At 33.7% G+C, this 21,024-nt stretch overlaps 2 protein-coding genes across 4 annotated transcripts; one reads left to right on the forward strand and one right to left on the reverse strand.

The window, feature by feature from the left end:
- The first annotated feature begins 841 nt into the window (after nt 1-841).
- LOC144559778 (putative disease resistance protein RGA1) lies at nt 842-6,322 on the forward strand. Of its 2 annotated transcripts, XM_078308908.1 has the most exons (5): nt 842-1,257; nt 1,856-4,402; nt 5,042-5,281; nt 5,386-5,448; nt 5,866-6,322. In XM_078308908.1, exons 1-3 carry the CDS (start codon nt 901-903, stop codon nt 5,171-5,173), a joined length of 3,036 nt encoding a protein of 1,011 aa, XP_078165034.1. In that variant the 5' UTR covers nt 842-900; the 3' UTR covers nt 5,174-5,281; nt 5,386-5,448; nt 5,866-6,322. The 2 variants fall into 2 exon arrangements, with proteins under 2 accessions (XP_078165034.1, XP_078165025.1); XM_078308899.1 differs by lacking the exon at nt 5,386-5,448.
- Nucleotides 6,323-15,733: 9,411 nt separating this feature from the next.
- LOC144559792 (uncharacterized) lies at nt 15,734-18,584 on the reverse strand. 2 transcript variants are annotated; one of them, XM_078308924.1, is made up of 7 exons: nt 17,951-18,584; nt 17,400-17,473; nt 17,133-17,214; nt 16,990-17,040; nt 16,643-16,897; nt 16,160-16,288; nt 15,734-16,078 (listed from the first exon to the last, which is right to left on the reverse strand). In XM_078308924.1, exons 2-7 carry the CDS (start codon nt 17,447-17,449, stop codon nt 15,959-15,961), a joined length of 687 nt encoding a protein of 228 aa, XP_078165050.1. In that variant the 5' UTR covers nt 17,450-17,473; nt 17,951-18,584; the 3' UTR covers nt 15,734-15,958. The 2 variants fall into 2 exon arrangements, with proteins under 2 accessions (XP_078165050.1, XP_078165042.1); XM_078308916.1 differs by having other exon boundaries at nt 17,940-18,584.
- Between the last annotated feature and the right edge of the window lie 2,440 nt (nt 18,585-21,024).

Below are 21,024 nucleotides of genomic sequence, written 5' to 3' on the forward strand. Positions count from 1 at the left end.
AACTCAGTTATCTAACAAACTTTATTCATATCCAAAAAAATAAGTAGCTTAAAAAAAAGAACACGTCTCTCTCACCCCATCACTTTTGACAATCGGTGCGCACATAGATCTGAGACTTCTGTGACGATCTTCGGTATAACCTTTATGCTGTAGATTTTTAATGCAGGATTTTCGATCAATACATTTCCAATTAGTATTGTGCAGTGTATTACAGGCAACAGATATCAGATATCTGCATCTAATTTTTAAATACGGATCCGAAAACAGACGGATATTATCCGATCCGCTTGCACCCCTAGATGCAAGTGAATTCATTATACCATGCAAGCTTGGCCTTCACTTTAGTTGGGCCTTGGGCCTTGGGCTTTGCCAGCGAACTTGAACAACAATTAAATGCCTTGAAAACATTGATAATTAAACTATCAACATCTTCATTTACTTGATGTTTGCTGATAAGTAAGGATAGATTGAGGATGATGGAGTCTAATTGCATATGCACATATGCAGTAATATAATTTCCAAACATGAGACATCACTTTTCCCGGCCCAATGCACTGGGTTCCAAATTGAATAGGTGGTGTTCACTGTTCTGTGTGAAAGGACGTACGACATTCTTTTATCACGTCCATCCCTTATCCATATCTTATTCAACACGTGTCATACCCTTGTCCTCACTCTTTGTTAATTTGTCCTTACAAATGGAACTAATAATAAACAAAAATAAAATAAAATAAAAATTGATTGGAAAAGTAAAGCTACAGCCATATGTTTTATTCTGGAGTTGACTCTCAAGTCTTCTCCGACTCCCTAATAATTCATTCTCCCAGTCATATCGTTTCATACTTTCATATCAACAACACGAAGAAGAACAAGAGAAAGATACTTTCCAATTTTAGATCAATGGGTTTAGGCGGAGTGATTTCCAACCTTCTCTCTTTGGGTGCCAAATTGCTGCCTGCTGTCAATGCATCTGTGCAAGTTCCATCTTCTTCCCCATCTCATCCAGTAGATCAAAACCAAATTGAGGTTGAATTGGAGAAATTGATGAGGATGTTGGACCGGATCAAGGCCACGTTGTATGATGCTGAGCAGAGGGAGGTCACAGACCTGTCAGTCAAGCTCTGGTTGAAGGAGCTCAATAGAGTTGCGTATGATGCAGAGGATGTGCTGGATGAGTATCACTATGAACTCTTACGGGAGCAAGTTGAGGCAAGAGATGCTTCTCTACCAAATTCTCGTGAAAGGAAGCAAATTGAGGTAATTAATTTCATATAATTTCCTTGTGTAAAGGGTATATGTGATAAATTTTGTGTTCATGAATCAGGGTCAGTAAGATAAGATAAATCTCTTTTAGCAACACAAAAGCACATAACATAAAATATACCTTTTACTCTTGGTCTCACTATCAGATCCAATGTAGATAACGCAGATTATCTATGTATAGATTAGGGGGGCATAGCCACCCTCGTGATTTTAACTTTTTTAATAATGTATATTGAAATTTTATCGTTCTTAAAAAAATTATATAGTTCAGCTCCCACATATCACATCTGTGATTGTAGTCTAGTAGTTAGAATTTTAATTTGTTATTGTGGAGACTTGGGTTGAAGTCCGGACCGAGCATTATGCATTTTAAATTTTATATCTAAATCTTTTAGTTCCACCTCTGAATGTAGAGCTATATACAAATACATGGTACCAGCTGGATATGGCGTGCCATAGGAAATATGATGACTCAATAAAAACCACATTACAACCAGGAAAATCTAGCAAAAGGCCTGAACTATATAACTAGTATTATCTGTGTGCATGAATATTATAGTAATACACTCTCACGGTGATTATAACTTTCCAGGTTCCATACAACATGCTCGATCAAATTCAGCTAATAAGGAGCAAATTTGATGAGATTGCGAATGATAGGATAGCACTTCAACTGTCAGAGGGAGATGGGCCCAAGCGTTGCAACAACGAATTGATAGCTCCAACAAGCCACTTTGTAGTTGAGTCGAATATCTTTGGGCGAGAGATGGAAAAGGAGGAGTTGATTGTTTTGTTGTCCTCTGAATGTGATATTGTTTCGGTGGTGACAATTGTTGGCATGGGGGGCATTGGCAAAACAACCCTGGCACAACTTGCCTACAAGGATCAAAGAATCCGACAAAGGTTTGATAAATTTGGGTGGATATGCGTATCAGAGGATTTCAATGTTGAAAGGCTCACCAAAGAATCAGTGGAGTCTATTACAGGAAAAAAGTGTGATCTTACAAATTTGAGTGCTTTGCAAGAAAAAATTTGTAAGGAGATAAGTGGAAAAAGGGTACTTTTGGTCCTTGATGATGTGTGGAATGAGAATAAGAGTCTTTGGGATTTATTTCAGGCTCCTTTTATATCAGCAACATTTGTAAAAATCCTAGTTACAACAAGGAACGATCATGTGGCGCAAGTCATGCAAACAGAGCCAACATTCATTATTGGCAATTTATCAGCTGAACAGTGTTGGCAATTGTTCGAACATTTTGCATTTGGTGGAGTACAACAGAATAAGGACCCAAAGTTGGTAGAAATTGGTAAGCAAATCATGAACAAGTGTGGATTGTTGCCTTTGGCTGTGAAGTCAATTGCTAGCCTTTTGAGGCATGAGGCGGAAGAAGAGAGTTGGAGAGATATTTTAGAAAGTGATCTATGGGAGTCTAATGCTAGCAATGAGATATATACACCTCTTAAATTAAGCTATACACGCCTTCCGACATACCTAAAGCCGTGTTTTCTATATTGTGCCATGTTTCCTAAAGATAACCTCTATAGTGTAGAATATTTGGTTAAATTATGGATATACCAGGGTTTTATTAAGTCTAAAGGAAACAAGACTGCAAGAGAGATTGGTTTTGAATATACACAGCAGCTATGCCAGAGGTCCTTGTTTGAAAGACAACTCCTATATAAGGGGCACACTACTATGCAGCAACCGTTTAAGTTGCATGATATAGTTCATGATTTAGCACAACTTTACTCCAAAAATAGTTGCTATTCAATTGAGGTTGGTAAGCTCCCAATTTTTCCTAATGTACTGTACCATTTGTATATAAGTGATTCTGTGAACCTAATAGATCCTATTCCCTTGGACAAGTTTGCTGCTCTGCGCACACTTATTATAGGTGAGCATGTCAAAAACTTATTCAGTACTTTTAACGTTTCAATGGCACCAAAATTAAGAACTCTACAAATATGCAGAGGCTGTGATTGTGAATTTGAATCTCTTTCCTCTGTTGGTAATTTGAAACATCTTCGTAAACTTTCAATTGGTGGTCAACTCTTTGAAATGCTACCTGAATCCATAAGCTCCCTTTACAACTTGCGAAGTCTAACTCTTTGCACTAGTAATCTTGTAGAGTTACCAAACAACATAGGAAATCTAGTTAGTCTAGAAATGCTGTCATTTTATTGTTGTTTTGACCTCAAAAAATTGCCTGCGTCCCTATGTCAATTAAAGGCCTTGAGGGAACTCTATCTTACTGGTTGCTTCCTAGTTGAAGAGCTTCCTAGTGACATGGGGAGCCTAACAAATCTTCAAACTCTTTCTATCAGTCAGACTGGTATCAGTTATTTACCACCTAGCTTGAGCAAATACGGACTAACTCAAACACTATTTGTGGATCTCAAACATTGCAAGACAATAGGATGGTTAAAGGATTTTCCTGACCTGGAAGGATATCTTTGTCTAATTGGATTGAAAAATATTCCCTATTTAATAGATGTCGAATGTGCTAACCTTGTGAGTATGCGTAATTTAAAGCACTTGATGCTATCCTTTGATAATCATGTTGATCGGTTTGATCGGTACATGCGTGGCAATGTATTTGAGTTGATCACCGAAAGTGGTGAGGACATATATCTTGATGATCAAAGTTATTTTTCGGTGATGGTTAGTCTCCAGCCTCACCCTAATCTTAGCAAGCTAAAAATATATGGTTACGGTGGCGTTACATTTCCAGAATGGATTGGCAGCCTATGCAAACTGAAGTATTTGAATTTTACCTTATGTTATAGTTTGACATATTTAATAGAAGAGTCACTGCCATTAGAACTTGAAGAGTTGGAAATTTCTCGATGCGATGAGCTAGTATCTATGCCTGGAATAGAAAACCTAAAATCCTTGGTCAAACTTTCCATCGATAATTGTCAGAACCTACGCTCGTTTATGGTTACTTTTTCATATTGGAGCCCATTGTTGGGGTTGACAAACCTTGCTTCACTCAGAAGTTTAAAGATTTCAAACTGTTTCAAATTGCAAGTATTGGCAGATGAGTTGCTTCCTGTAGAAGTAGAACCTTGCAATGTTGAGATTTCTAATTGCCCCGGGTTAAGGGATTGGTGCTTGCAACATGGAATAAACTACAAGGTACTTTCTAGGTCCTATTATTCTATAATATCGTTGTTAGATAATTGATGAGACTACCATCATCTACGTACTTAATTTCTATAATTCTTTCCTTTGTTTTTTATTCCATGCATACCATTCAACTCAGGAATTGTATTTTTCTGGTAGTCATGCCATATGATACTGTTCCATATGAGTTGTCATGGATCGATGCATCTGTTTATGCTCTAATTAATTAAATTAAACTGGTTGTACAAACGACAGTGCATACATCTAGGATGAATTTTGTATGATATTGTGCCAACCGGATTGACCTTTGCTGTCTTAATTAAAATTTAAAAGTTCAAAGCTTAATTTAGGAAGAGGATGATGTTTTTTAGACAGATTATGATGAACAAAGGATTGTTCTTATCATTTGTTCTGATTTACAATGGAGAGTAGTAACTCATATAAAAGAAAAGGTAGCGGAAGCCTATATCCTATCTAACGTTTGCCTATTTGTTTACTACGGTAAATTCTAAACAGTTGAGTTGCTTTTTTTTTCTCTACAGTAGCTTTTTCCAAAAAATAGCCAATGATGGATACAAACCCAAACGGGTCTGAGGCTATTACTTTCTATCATTCCTTAATCTTGTGTTGATTATTCTTGTTTCTCAACAGGACATATATGAATCTGAAGAAGATGAAGAGGATTTATATGAAACCGAAGAAGATGAAGAGGAAACAATTTCACAGACCCAGAATAACAATGATGATGATAATGGTCATGAACCTAGTGGTTACTTGGATTAATTTACTGCCGCGTGAGTAATTCACCACTAGAATCAAGATTTGACAACACTTACTGGCCCTAGGTTAAGGGAATGGTGCTCTTGCAATACAGCAAAATGTACCTACAAGGTATTTTCTATATTATTTATTTTGCTTTCTTGCCATATTTATTAGATATTTGAGGATAGTATCCTTATCAACCTTATATGCTATGTTACTTTTTATCTGTACAGAAAATCAGAATGGGATTAGAAACTTCTTTCAAGTAAAACAATCAATTCAGAAATTCTACACTGGTAGGTTTGCCATATGATCGATATTGCCACTTCATACCAGCTGTTAACAATGGTTCAATGTAGTCTTTTTTACTATTGATCTTTACAATAAATCATATTGGATAGTACATACAAACTAAGGATAGTATGGTTTCAACTAGGATTCCATTTTGAAGGTTAATTTATACATACCTTAATTGAGCCCCGAGTAAGCCGAACAAGAAAAAGATTAATTAAGTATTAAAATGATAACAAATTTCTGTCATATTTTGACTTGGATATGAAAATCGATGTAGGCCACATATTTTTCGCATTAAGGAAGTTTAAGGATCATCAAATGCATTTCTTTTAGCTGCAAAAGGAAGCAACTCATGATCTTGAAGCAGTGGACATGGTGATCTTATCCAATTATGACCACTGTTTTTTCTTCTATTTCAGTAAAGAAGAAGAGCCATAAGAGATTTTTTCAACTTGTGTCAAACCTGCGACTTTCTATATGAGTGTGCTAATTGGATAGTTAATTAGTTGTTATTGAAGTTGATATTCGATGCCTCTTGAGCTGATCCAACTGATCTCTTCCTCCTTCCTCTCCCTCAAATTTGCTTTCTCAGCCGAGTCTCTCTCCCTCCCTCTTTGCCGCCTCCCTCACCTTTCTGTGTGCCAACCCCTTTCATCTCACTAAGCTCTGTCGCGCAGCTCGCCCCGGCTCCTTTAGGTAAACTTTATCCCTCAAATTTTTCTAGGGAAAGTTAGCCTTTGAGAAGGAACACTGATATCTCTCATCTCTCTTAGTTTAAGGTTTTATGTTTCTTTTACCTTATATTTGTTTTTTATGCTATGTTGTCACATGATATGATGGATGTTGTTAACTTGTTATCAGAACTGGCCTCTTGCATGTTTGTTGCTTTGCATCCTTTAATTCATGGTATGAGTTTGAGCTGGATGTACCAGTTTCATAACGGTGCATCTTGGTTCATCAGACAGTAATGTGTTGTGCAAAGGCATCCCACACTTGGGTTGCACAGGTATTGTTCAATGAAATGCCCCTTACAACATAGCATTCTCAGATGTAATCCACATCTTGCTTCCATCACGTAGCAATTTTGTTTTTTTGTTTGCACATTTAGTATTGTGTTGTGTAAAATATTTCGCACTTTGGGTTGTACATGAACTGTTTGATGAAATGCTTCTTAGAACTTTGCATTTCTAGGAACTCACCATGTAACTCAAAAGTTAAGGTCCATAAATGTAATGCAATAGGAAAGAAGAAAAGAGATGAGACCATTAGAAAGATGGTGCTTGGAGTGAGGTCCCAAGCGGAAGCCTACACGGGCAATGCAGGAGTACCACTGCCAGCATTTCGTCGAACACCTGTGCTTCCTCTATCCGCCTCTCTGTCCCTCCTACCCGCTCTGTCTCTCTTTCTTCTTTCGAAATGGATTGATATGAATTTGAAGTGATCCTGATTCGGGTTTTCGGGACTGTTCAAATCCTTTTAGCACAAATCTCAAAGCAACAATAACAATACTCACTTGCAGTTATGATCAGATGTAAAAGAGGCGTGATCCAACACGGTTACATCGCCGAACGACACAAGCGTGGGTTGTGTGTCGTATCGCATGTCACGTATATTTGCATGTATAATTATTATTTAAAAAAAGCCGAAATTTTTTTTTATTACCAACCTAAAAAATCAGAATTAAATGAATACCACCCGTTTATTCTGAATTCAGATTCCATCACGAACTCAGACTCAGTCTGCGGACGAATCCCTAATCCGAACTCAGACTCAGTACGCGGACAGATCCATCCGCATACTAGATCTGAGTTCGAATCTGTCCGTATACTGAGTCAAGTTTGGATCCGTCTGCATGTATGCCGCTGCGTACTGATTGATAACAATACCACCAAAACACTAATTAATGCATTCATATACTGTCATTCATAAGGTAAATAGTTTCAAAGCTCTCATAACTAATTAACACAAACACAATGATTTTTACATCATCTATTTTATTTATGTATAAAATTAATGAATAATTATAACAATCCCCTCAACCCTGTCCCCCCATTTAACCCCGCACTCTCTCTCTCCAAATTAACTCCCTTAATTGCCTTTTATCCCCGCACTAATTCCTCTAAGAATTTCCATTTATCCCCGCATTAATTATTGCCCTTTAATAACAATCCCCGCATTAATTAACAATCCCCACATTAATTATACTGTCCTCTAATAACAATCCACGCATTAATTATACTATCCTTTAATAACAATTCCCGCTAATAAATATTAATATGTTTATTGATGTTCAAGAAAGTATTTATCATTGTTCTGACAAGTATTTATCCTTATGTCTGAGAAGTATTTATCATTGTCCCTGACATGATAATACTTTGATTTGATTAAACATTACTTATTGACAAGTTCAAGAACAAAGTTCAAGAAAGTATTTATCGTTGTTCTGACAAGTATTTACGATTATATATGAGAAGTATTTATCATTGTCGCAGATGTTTTACTGTAAGTTGCAATTATGTCTGAGAAGTATTTATCCATGTAACATATAGTATTTATCCATATATCATAAAGTATTTATCATTATGTCTGAGAAGTATTTATTCATGTAACATATAGTATTTATCCATATATCATAAAGTATTTATCCTTATGTCTGAGAAGTATTTATCATTGATATTGTACTAAAAGTTGCAATTATGTCTGATAAGTATTTATCCATGTAACATATAGTATTTATCAATGTATCATAAAATATTTATCCTTATGTCTGAGAAGTATTTATTATTGAGTGAGGGGATTGTTTATTTAATGGTCCCCAGTTTTGCGGGGACAATCCAGAAAAAAAAGGAAAATTTGTGCGGCGATAAATGACAAGTATTTATGAGGGGATTGCTTATTTAATGGTCCCCAGTTGTGCGGGGACGATTCAAAAAAAAAGGAAATTTTGTGCGGAGACAACTCATGGGTTGATTTATCCTTTCCTAAATAGAGATCATTGCATAGGGATTAATACTTTGCGGATTCAAGAAAAAAATACTTTGATGCTTCAAGTTAAATACTAACAGTTTCTGCGGAGCATTAATGACTGGGCAGTCCCCCCTATGATATTTTTGGCAGTTTGTGCGGGGTTTTTTGCGGGGATAGACCTGCGGGGATTGTTATCAGGGTCCAAAATTAATATCATACTATACGATATAACAAATACAAATTAATATTTTAAGATAGCTTCTTAAAATTTAAATAAGTAGCTATAAATGTTAGTGTGGGGGGGGGGGGGGGGGGGGGGGGGGGGGTGTAATCAAATTATTCCACAATGAAACAAAGACGGAGGCAAAATTTAATCATTGACATTATATTATAATAAACAAAAGAGTTGTTATGACATTAATTGGAGCGCTTTTTTGTAGAAATTCTCTTGATTAATTGTTTTGTTTAATTTTCTATTTGATCTAAATTCCTCGCCTGCAGTGTTTATTCAAAATTAATGACACAAAGAAATTTACTAGGAGATCAACAGAACAGAACAATACGATTTATATTTTGTTTGGTTCAATCACTGCTTCATTTCTTTCATTTTAGTTTAAATATTTTAGAATATCTACATATTTTATATGGAATAGAACTTGTGTATAAACATGTGTAATTTTCGTTAATAATGACACCAATAGGTTTATTTCCTCAATTTTAGTTTGTTTTGTTCTAATCTGTTTCCGCAAATGAATCGGATAATATCCGACCGTATCCGGATCTGTATCTGAAAATTAGATACGAATAGCCAATATATGAATATCCGTGCGGATACGGATACGGATATAGTTTTGAATTTTAATTATCCGTATCCGAATAGTGGATATATACCATATAGTTTTGTATATTTTATGAAAATATTTATGTATAATATTTATGTATATATCTACGGATATTCGATATTCTATCCGTATCCGTCTAATATCCAATCTATATCCGTATTCGGAAAATAAAAACAGATACGGATATGGTTCTACCACTATCCGATCCGTTTGCACCGTACGTACCATGCATCTGGAATATTGATGTGTTGGAATATAATATTTTATTAGATTTTTGTGATGTGTTGGAATATAATATTTTATTAGATATTTTTGTGGGCTGGGAGCCATGGATTCTCTCTATATGAGCGGAATGCATGTGCAGCTTGCAAAATTCAGGCAGCCCAAGAAAATGCTAAGACACAAAATTCATGAGCGAGATAATTAAACATACACGTGTAAAACAAATTGCATTTCTTGCATACGACTATCTCATGCAGCCAGTTCATGTAAACAGTCAAACATAATGTAAATAAGAATAACTCATGTGTTAGTTGTGCATATAGTTTGTTTAAATAACACAAAATTTATGATACATATAGTATATGTTTAGCTTGGTACTATAGATAAAGGTTTGAAAAAATTTGAGTTGAATGGAATAGATATATTTTATCAAAAAAGGGGAAATAAAGAAAAACAAAGTCCGGACTATATAATGATATTTATACAATTTTATTAAATAATAATAAATAAGATATTTGAGAAAATTTAATAAAAAATTGCAAGAAAAAGAAAAGAAGAAAACATAATTGTGTCATATTTCACACGTGTAATATAACTCGATTATTTGGCATTTTATTTGTGCAAGTTACTGACTTTTAAATTTTAGTTTAATTAACCATAAATAAAGAAAACATTTTAAAACACTGTCATGAATCAATTTGGATTTGCTTTATATTTTCTCTTTTATCTGTTTTGTTTCTCTGTTTGGTGATCTTTTGAAGACATGGATAAAATAGTCTGATTGAAAAAAAAAAAAAATCTGCTAAATATATATGTTTTTATTTGAGGTCACATATCAAAACTAACAAGATCCATAATTGATTTTTTTTTTAATTCTAGCCTTAGTTACACTTTATCTTTGAACATAGATATCCAAAAAAAATATAAATTTAAAAATCTAACCAAACTTCGCGTCCATTTCGAAAACTACTCAAACCAGAAAAAAAAATTCCGGTTTCAACACCAATTTTTGGAAAAAAAATTTCCGGTAAATGGATATTAAAATCAGAATAATTTTTTGCGGTTTTAGCATTTTTTTTATTTTAGGAAAAAAAAAATTTGGATTCTTTTTTTTCATTTTTCAGTTTTTATAATTTATTTATTTTTTGTATTGAAGTATTACAAATATTTAATATATCTTTTTTTAAAATAGATGGAATACTATATAATTTGATTTATTCGAAAGACTATTACAAATAATCAGGATCAACATTTTTCATGCCGAATTTTTTACGGTCGTAAGAAAATTAATATAATATAATATATGTATATGTATATGTATATGTATATGTATATGTATATGTATATGTATATTGTATATGTATATATAATATAATATAATATAATATAATATATGTATATGTATATATAATATAATATATATATATATATATATATATATATGTGTGTTAAAATGTGATTGCATATCAAATTTTATATTTTTTTTGAATTTTTTTTACTATTTATTAAGTATTTAACAAAATCGCTATATTCAGACCATTGAATTTTTGTACCCATCTTAATAAATAGTAAAAAATTTAGAAAAATATAAAATTTGATATGCAAGCACATTTTAAAATATCCATCATGTTGAACGGTTTGGATCGACTGTTTGGACTTTGAAAATACCAATCGTTGAATGCCTACTGTTGAACGAAAACTTAAACTGAATTTTTGAAGCACTAAATGAGGGTTCCAATGCCTCATTTTTTTTATACCTCATCATACCTCATATTTTATATTTTCATTTTCTTCATATTCAAAGTCTAAATTGTCGATCCGAACCGTTCAACATGATATCCATACTAAAATATGGTTAGGGATGAACTTTTATAATTTTTGAAAATTTTTTACTATTTTTTAAGATGGGTAGAAAATCACTGTTTTTTGAACGGTTCAAAAATAGTGATTTTGTACCTATCTTAAAAAATAGCAAAAAAAATCCAAAAAATATAAAATTTCATCTCCATGCATATTTTAGTATAAATATTTTGTTGAACGGTTCGGATCGACAATTTGGACTTTGAAAACGAAAATATAAAATATGAGGTATGAAAAGAACGAGGCATTGGAACCCTCCTCTATGTATATATAATATAATATATGTATATATAGAGGTTGGCTAAGATCAAAGTGGTAGTTCCTGAGCTTTGGTGCTACCAATTTATTTTTTAATTTTCAAAGTTTAAAACATCGATCCGAACAGTTCAAGTTTATCTCTATATTAAAATGTGCTTGGAGACCAAATTTTACATTTTTCTGAATTTTTTTACTATTTATTAAGCCACTTTGAAAATCGCTGATTCAACGGTGGCTTAACAAAACAGTAAAATCAGAAGCCACCATTGGATCAGCTGTTTTCAAAGTAGCTTAATAAATAGTAAAAAAATTCAGAAAAATGTGAAATTTGGTCTCCAAGCACATTTTAATATAGAGAACAACTTGAACGGTTCGGATCGATGTTTTGAACTTTGAAAATTGAAAAACGAATTGGTAGCACCAAAGCTCAGGAACTACCACTTTGATCCTAACCAACCTCGTATATATATGTGTATATATATGTATATATAATATAAAATATGTATATATAATATAATATATGTATATATATGTATCACTAGTAATCGTGTCCGTGCATGGCAACGGGAGCAAATTATGTAGTAGAAATCATTAAGCTCCTTAATAAGGAGGAGGGATAATTTAAATCAAATTTGTAGAGAAAAATAGTTAAATACTATATTTATCTACAAGATAACACATGTGAACTCTAGTGTAGTGGTAAGAATTTTGGCACCAACAGAACCCAACTGGGTTCGAATCCCGCCTTCAGCAGAAAAAAAAGAAAAAGGGTGCGCGGTGCACAGGCTCGGTCCGCAGGTGCGTCCATGGGCACGCGATCTACGGGCACTGAGATCATATGCGGCGCAACACTGGGATCATATGCGACGCGACCAATGCATACTTAAGTGTTTAAGCTCATAATTTGGAAAATTCATCTATGTGCGATCTGAAAATTCAACGGCTAAGCATCATTCTGAAAAAAAAAAAACAGTAAATCAGGACCCTTGCAGGATCTAGACATTAAGCTCCTTAATAAGGAGGAGAGATATGTGTATATATATCAAATTTGATCCCTGCGGATAAATCAGCAAATTTGGATTCATACAAGGATCAAACTGCAAAAGTGATTACACCAACAGAATTAACACAAATTTCAATTTATTTGAATTTTTCTACAGTTAGTTATGAATTTTCAAAGGTCAGCTTTCAAAAAAACTTTAAACGGCCATAACTTGGGCTAGGAAAGTCGGATTTGCGCGTATGACCACTTTTCGGAAAGGGGAGAACGAGACAGATCTGAATTTTGCCCGGGGGTAACTCTCGGGCATCGTGAGAGGCATCCGGAGCATCAAAATTTTAAAAAAAATATCATTTAGTGCCTCAAAAATTCAGTTTAAATTTTCGTTCAACGGTAGGCATTCAACGATCGGTATTTTCAAATTATTTTCAAATCCGGCATGAAAAATGTTGATCCGGATTATTTGTAGTAGTCTTTCGAATAAATCAAATTATATAGTATTCCATCTATTTTTTTTTTTAAAATATTAAATATTTGTAATACTTCAATACAAAAAATAAATAAATTCTAAAAACTGAAAAATGAAAAAAAAAAAAGAATCCGAAAAAAAAAATTTCCTAAAAAAAAAAATTTTCCTAAAAAAAAAATCCTAAAACCGGAAAAAATTATTCCGGTTTTGGAACTTAAAATCGGAAATTTTTTTTTTCAAAAATTCATTACCGGAAATTTTTTTTCCGGTTTTAATATTCATTTACCGGAAATTGGTGTCGAAACCGGAAATTTTTTTTCTGGTTTGGGTAGTTTTCGAAATGGACGCGACGTTTGGTTAGTTTTTTAAATTTATATTTTTTTTTGGATATAAATAAAAAAATCGGTAATTAACTGATAACTCTCATTAGCTATGATAAAAATACGATATGCTCATTCAAAATATAAGTGTTAGTTTGCACAAAAAGGACGAGTTAATTTAGTACATATATATGATGTACAAAATTAATTGAGAAATTGTTTAATATGATTAAATAAAAGAAAGATGTTGATAAAACTTATCCTTTTAGTCAATTTGATCGTCCCAATAGATAAAGTTTGATTCAACGATCGCGTGGATATGTGGAACTTACAAAACGGACTTACGGTTTGAATTTTATGGACAAAATAAGTTTGACTTGACCTCGGTCAACGAAAATTAATTGTGGGAATGAGACATCTGATATGGAGCAGGTGTTGACTAGTCAACATCTAAGGTGGAGAGGAGTAAACTAAGAGTTTGGTCCCCTTGATTCATAGATATTTTGTGAGGGATTTGAATAGAGTTTTGATCCATTGAACCAAAATATTATGTTTTCAAATTGATTGGACAAAATGATAATTAGTTAATAGTTTTAGGCACTAAATAGTTGGTCATGACAATAAAATTAATTTCTTCTCTTTTCTGGAGTATATTTTTGGTATATGTACATGAAGTAAAAACTGATGCAGAAAAAAAAAATGGATGTTTTGGTGTTGATTGGTAAATAGATTATGTTTTCAAATTGGCAAAGGAATCAGCTGGATTAGTTAATTTGGTTTGTCATTTCTCACAATTTGTTTCCTTTAATTTTCTTGATTGCGTTGCAAGACATACTATAGATTACATGCGTAAATCTTTTTCAGAGCATCTACATCTGATTTTTATTCCCAATTTCAGATTCAACATGCTATAGTTTCTTTTAATTTTTAAGATGTACAATAATTTAATTTAGAAAATATTTTATTTTAAAGAAATTGCTTTATTCAACTCGCTCTCTCTTCTTTCTAACAATACAATTTCGAAACTTTTCTTTTTCATATGTTTCCATAATCTGTTCGCTTTCAGCCATGTCTTCTGTGGGAAAGTATCATCTGCGGAGTTTTTCCGTGCGGAGCTGTGTGGAGCTTTTAATCTGGTCTGTTCGTTTCGAATCGAACGGACCAGATCAGATCTTGCCCGAATTTTAAAAAAACTCAAAATTTGGTGAACCCTTAATCCAGTCCGTCCAATCCGAAATGAACGGACTAGATTAAAAGCTCCGCACGGAAAAACTCCGCAGAGGATAGCATTCCGTCTTCTATTCTCTATATTTTGGCAATTCGTATTTGTTTTGTGATCTGGAATTTTATGTGTATATCTTTCTTTCAATTAATCATTGTCTAGCTAATATAGTATTATGTAATATAATTATCTCTAACGAAGATTTAGTCCTATTTTTTCATGATTTACTAATTCTAATTCATCTCAGTAACTTGGCTAAATGATTTACTAATTCTAATTCCAATTAGTGTTGGATTCTCATTTCATAAACCGAATGAACAATTTTTTTTTTTTGTTTAGAAATTTGGACCAAAATGCATACAAGATGCTGGAGAGCTGAGGATTCTAGAAACAACTATAATGTCTTTTTAATTTGTGCTAATACTAATACTAATACTAGTAGCTATCATTTCAAATTTGGCACAATACTAGTAGTTATTATTTCAAATTTGGCACCTTTGCAGTACTTCCCCAAAATAAAAGTTTAGGTTTGCATATAATTTATTCAAACTTGTGTATAATTTTATGTCAATATAAGAAAGCACAGTTGTTATTAGATATATAAAAGCAGAATATATATTGATCTTATACATTACAATAATAGATATTTCATAAGTGGACTTTTAATTTAGAATTTCTTTTTTTTTTATAAAAATGCAAGAACCCACTGATTTTCATTGAAATCATTGTGTCAAGTGGTACCAAAGAGCTGGTATCAATGACCACAAACAAACCTTACAAAAAGTACGAATTACATCCAAGAGAACAGTCGAGCTATATCTAAAGAACTGACTGACTTAAGTCTCAAAATCAAAGAATTTCATATACGTACCCCGTAAAAACTTACAAATTATGTATTCCCCCCTCTCAAATTCATTAATTAGCAAATATGATAACCAGTCCCCTTCACTAATCAATGAACCAATAAAAAGACACGTACGTAAGCATTTTCATCGAGACCAAAAGAAGGTATTCCAGTTATCATCTTTGTAACTTGGACAGCACTATCCTCAATAATGTATAAACTATAAACACAGATTGTATAAACTATAAACATGACCACGCCAGAGAACAAATAGGAGCCAAAATTCGGTAAAAAAATTAATACTCAACAAAATATATTTAGAGTCATACATATTTGTTACTTTAATTAAACAAATACCTCATTAAATAGGACGAGACAAGCAATAGAATTTTATTAAAAATAGCAAAATTACACAGCCTAGAACTTTTGGAACCGTAAGTGGGACTAAGCCACACTTAGTCCCCTTTTAAATCCGCCCCTGAACATAAGAAAGATATCTTCAAAAATTTCAAAATTCTGATATCACTTTGGATCCAGGATAGGAGAATAAACAAACTGCATTTTGATAACTCAGCTCAGCAACTTCCTCCTTTGTCATCTCGAGTACCATTGACATAAACTCCAACACCTGCAACAAATAAACATATGCTCACTTATTCATCATCAGTAAAGTATATATTGTAAATCATTATCAAACATGCAGTCTCACAATGTGAATGTTTGCTGGATGATTTAGAGACGCATCAGCAACGTCAGGGACAGGTATCGAAGATTCCTTATCGAAGTTTGACAACCCATCAGGGGCATCAGTTTCTATTAGAATTCTGTCCTTGGGTACCTAAAAGACAAAATAAAAAACTCAGATGCATGATCTTTATTTCCTATCCTTTTTCTTTTGTATGTTGCCTTTGATGGTAGCACGGGTATCGAGGAAGCCGGGTGTGTGTGTGGGAGTTCGTATCCTGTAAGATATCCCAAACTTCCAGTTTATCTAAAGCCGGGCCAAATCTCTTTTGGTGCCTATTCGGAATGCAGGAGGTCAGTATTATTGTGCTTTGAGATTTGTGGAGAAAGGATCTAAACGATTTGGACTTTCCACATATCAAATCAAAATTTGAGATATTCAGATGATGTGAATTTGGGTGTGGTGGGGTGTGTGTGTGTGGTGGGGGGTGGGGGGTTGGTTACTTACTGATTTGAGAATCTTCTTCACCGTTTCTTCTTTCATGGAAGTGTTATGCCCAGAAAATGAGAAGTAGGAACCTAAATTTGAAAGTGCTGGCACCATTTCAGCAGATCCCCTGTAAGAGTGAAGAATTACACCTGCTGGGAAAGGCCCAACTGACTTCAAAATTTTCAAGAGGTCCCCAAACGCACTAACACAATGGACAGAAACTGGTCTCTGTAACTCCTTAGCAAGCTTGAGTTGTTGTTGAAAAACTTCAACCTATTATTGGAATATTTGATGTTTACTTTACAACAAAGTTGCTCAGAAGTCACACAACAGATTTAATAATCAGAAATAACATGAAATATAACCTGCTTGGTGAAATCAATGGTTTTCCCATGTGGACTCTTATCAAGACCAATCTGCAGAGGGAACTGCTTTGTGAAAATGTGCTTCATAAAAGCAAATTTTGTAAGTTTGAACTTTCATCATATATATAAGGGATCGATTGTACCTCACCAACAGCAGCATAAGGTGTGTCGATGAAGAAACCCTTCAGTGTATCAAACCAATTAGTAGATCTCCCAGCGACAAACCTGAACACAAATTAAGATACTAATTTTGATCATACCTATATAATCTCTATTTAATAAAAATAAAAAATAAAGACCTGAAGCTAATCTGCACTTCTCTGTTTAATAATTGTCTAATTAAATAATAAAAATTGATCTTCATTATCTCTAATTCAAACAGTGTCTGTAAAAGAGGAGGTGGTACTTGCCACGGATGCAAGCCAAAGGAAGGAATGATAGAGGGGTACTCATCAGACATCTGCTTCACCACATGCCAGTCTTTCTATGCCATCAAAAAGTAATTTAAATGATTACAGGGCAAAAAGACTAAAGATATTTTCTTATTCAACAGATAAATTGGCAACTCAATAGCTGTTTGAGATTTGTCACGACTTCCCTTCTCTAATAAGCTCAAATTCTCTCTATTATTCCAGTATTCTATTGTGAAAACTGAGAATATGCTATTTCTGTGTGTCCCATATAATAGTAACCAAACATAGAATGCCAACCAGAGTTATAAACTCTGTTAATTCAATAGATCAGTTAAAGGATCAGACAAAAATATTCTTCAGAATTAAATAAATCATTCTTATCAAATTTGACCAAGAAAATAGTCCGAGATATCACTTATGAGTTCCTCCTCTTGCATGAAGTAGCTTGACAGCATTTCTTCAGTTTATTTATACTGATCTTCTCCAAGTATAAATATTCTTACCCACAAAAAGTGTAGAAGATAAAGCTTAAGTTACCTCAGACATACCGTTGACCGAGAAAAACACTACGCCGGAGTCAATTGTTGTACGGATGAGGCGGGGAACAACAGTGGCAATCCGGACGTCTTGGAGGTGGCAGTGCGCGTCAAACAACCTCATCTCTCCCATGGAACTCATTTGCTTTTTCGATTCACTCTCCTGTTTTCGCTGAGGAAGAAGAAGACGATCAACTTATGAACCAATTAATTACAATAGGGAGGGCCCAGATCTGCTCAGAGATAAATCAAAATTGGCGTCATGAGTGAAAACCAAACCACGATCGATGGCGAGGTAACATCTGAGATGTCTGGCAACATGTTGGCAGCAGTCGGAAACCTCACCGGTAAGCCCAAGTTCAATCAAGCAACCTCTAGTGGAGGCCAGAGTGCTGACGGAAGGGGGAGAGAAAAATATGGAGCAAACTCGGGTGTAAGGTGCGTTCACTGCCACCGAAATGGACACACTAAAATTTCTTGCTGGTTCCTGCAACCTCACCTGCGACCAGCGAACAAAAAGGGGAGAATCAGCGAATCCCCACACAAGGCAGAAGCGCTAAGAACGGATTCAGCGATGAACAACTCCGACGCGCATAATTGTGCAAATCGGTAAGCTGCTCACTAAGCTTGGATGGAATTCTAATGGCAGACAGTTGGGGAGCAGAAATTAACAGGTAGAAGGTAAGTTTTACTCTCCGGACCTTAATTTTATCAATAATTGCGCTGCTAAAAAGTTTTCTAGGAATAATTCTAATTCAGGCCCTTAAAATAACCAAAATAGTAGGGTTTAACTTAAGGCAAAGCCCAGTAAAAATTATGATCCGGACCCTGAACTTAACCAATATCTCGGCAGCCACCCAGAACAGAGGGAATTTCTGCAGACCCTAAAACTGTCCAAAATCTTCTTCCAGAGCCAAAAATATATAATATGTCTGAAAAATATTTAGTCATAAATAAAGATAAATGGTTCATAGATCAGGGAGCAACTAATCATATGTCTGAAAAATATTACAAATATTCAAAATCTAGTTAACAATGAAATATCACCACATATTTGCGTTGCAAATGAGAATGAGGTACAAATTAAAGGCATCTGAGAAACTACATTATTTTCCAAAAATATCTCAAATGTGTTGTACATGCCCACATTCACTTCAATTTTTTTTTTTAGTAAGATAACTACTGAATTAAATTACAATGTAATTTTTTTCACCAAATAATGTGATATTTCAAGACCGATTATGTAACATACCAATTTTGAATATTTGATAAATTTTGTTGACAGAAAGTAAAACACGTACTTGGGTAAACTTCAACTTGAATTTGTGTAAATTAGTCTCACCAAATAATTGATTATATAATTATAAAATAACATAAGTGATTATACATGATTTTGATCTTCAAATATTTTTAGTAATTAATTAAAAATAAACTTGTAATTACAAACTTACAATGTTTAAAGTCATGTTTTATATATTTTAAATTAATTGAGGGATTGAGTGCAAATTAACATAAAACACTTTAATCTTGTCCGTTCAATTTTTATTATTTAGAAAATATGCTCGATATTTTTTTGGATTATTATATTAGTTGATCAAACTCATTTCACTCTGCAGAACAATCTATATCGCATGCGGCAATGACAGTACCGTATGCGAATAGAGAGACGCCGAAATTATACTTTACATAATTTAGAAGGAGATGACCTGAACCATAGAGGCTCTCTATTATCTGTTTAAAACTGTATCTTAATTACAATTAGCGTCACCACCTCAAACTTTTATAAACTTGAGAGTCTAGTATAAATTGTTTAATATTTAATACAATATCTCGGTGGATCGATACCCAATCATACTACACGGTAGGATTATGCGCTTGTGATCCGAATGAAAGTAGTAGAGTTAGGGTATAAGAAGTATATTAATTTATAAGTAGTAGTTCATTTTGGACTCATCAGTAAACTAATATACCTAACAGTTACCAGACCCAATATTACATATACAGTTACTATAGTTAGTCAATTCATGAAAAGAAATTTGCATGTAAAAAGAACAATGATTACACTATTTTTGGTCACTCTGATGCTGATTGGGTAGGCAGTACTGATAGAAGGTTTATAGCTGGATATTGCACGTTTGTTGGAGGCAACTCAGTAACCTGGAAAAAAAAATGTTGTGGCACGATCTAGAGCAGAAGCTAAATATCGGGCAATGACATCCCAACAAGTGAACTTATTTGGCTGAAGCAATTACAAGATATGGGAATACAAGTCAAGCATCCCATTGTGATAACAATGTGGCAAGACATTGCATCAAATTCAGTTTTTCATGAAAGAACAAAATACATCGAAGTTGATTGTCGTTTCATAAGAAAAAAAGTTCAATCTAAAAAAATTGAAACACCGTATGTAAACAGTAAAGAACAATTGGCAGATATCTTCACTAATTTTTGTTACAATGCTTTTTTGTGTATTTGTGTGCGCCAGCCCCCTCCCCCCATTTTCATTTTCACACTTTTGCTAAATTAATATTCCTCATAATGTACTCTTTTGTTGCATTATCGTACTTCTTCATAATTACTATTCCTGATTATGTACTCTCGGATCAATTCCATCTTTTTTTGCTTTCAGTTTTTATTTTTTACTGGTAATTTCCTCAAGTGCTCTGTTGGCGGTCCACATTTCTTAGTATAATTAACCACATGGGATGGTTGTAACAAGACATCATTGTTTGGATTCAAGGACTTCAACTTTAGTCCTTTAATCATCACTATTGTATTTCTCCAGTTGTTCATATTATGCACTATTTTATCAATAGATAATTATTTTTGAAAGAAAATTGTATCATACTCTGTTTTTTCCATCCCTTAATTGAGATGGTTATGAAATTTTTAATTGAAATAGAATCCAAACCCCCTGGCCCAATTCCCTATAATATCCAAGAATTGCAAATCATGCAATCATGGTCTAAATCAAGCATAAAAAAAGAGGAAAAACTTCACCATTCTACTTCGACCCGGTTTTCGGATTCGAACTCAGGCTTGGGACCTGACAACCCTGAGTTCATGTTTACATTTCCTTTTCTTTC

This window comes from Carex rostrata, chromosome 1 (genome assembly GCF_964058835.1).
Source record: "Carex rostrata chromosome 1, lpCarRost1.2, whole genome shotgun sequence".
Taxonomy (NCBI): domain Eukaryota; kingdom Viridiplantae; phylum Streptophyta; class Magnoliopsida; order Poales; family Cyperaceae; genus Carex; species Carex rostrata.

Excerpts from the sequence above, each read along its gene's own strand:
- LOC144559778 (XM_078308908.1), top strand. The coding sequence starts at position 901 with ATGGGTTTAGGCGGAGTGATTTCCAACCTTCTCTCTTTGGGTGCCAAA. Across the intron at positions 1,258-1,855 it reads GTGAAAGGAAGCAAATTGAG|GTTCCATACAACATGCTCGA; the intron begins GTAATTAATTTC and ends ATAACTTTCCAG. Across the intron at positions 4,403-5,041 it reads AACATGGAATAAACTACAAG|GACATATATGAATCTGAAGA; the intron begins GTACTTTCTAGG and ends GTTTCTCAACAG.
- LOC144559792 (XM_078308916.1), bottom strand. The coding sequence starts at position 18,080 with ATGAGTTCCATGGGAGAGATGAGGTTGTTTGACGCGCACTGCCACCTC. Across the intron at positions 17,215-17,399 it reads TCCTTTGGCTTGCATCCGTG|GTTTGTCGCTGGGAGATCTA; the intron begins GCAAGTACCACC and ends ATTTGTGTTCAG. Across the intron at positions 16,898-16,989 it reads CCATTGATTTCACCAAGCAG|GTTGAAGTTTTTCAACAACA; the intron begins GTTATATTTCAT and ends TTCCAATAATAG.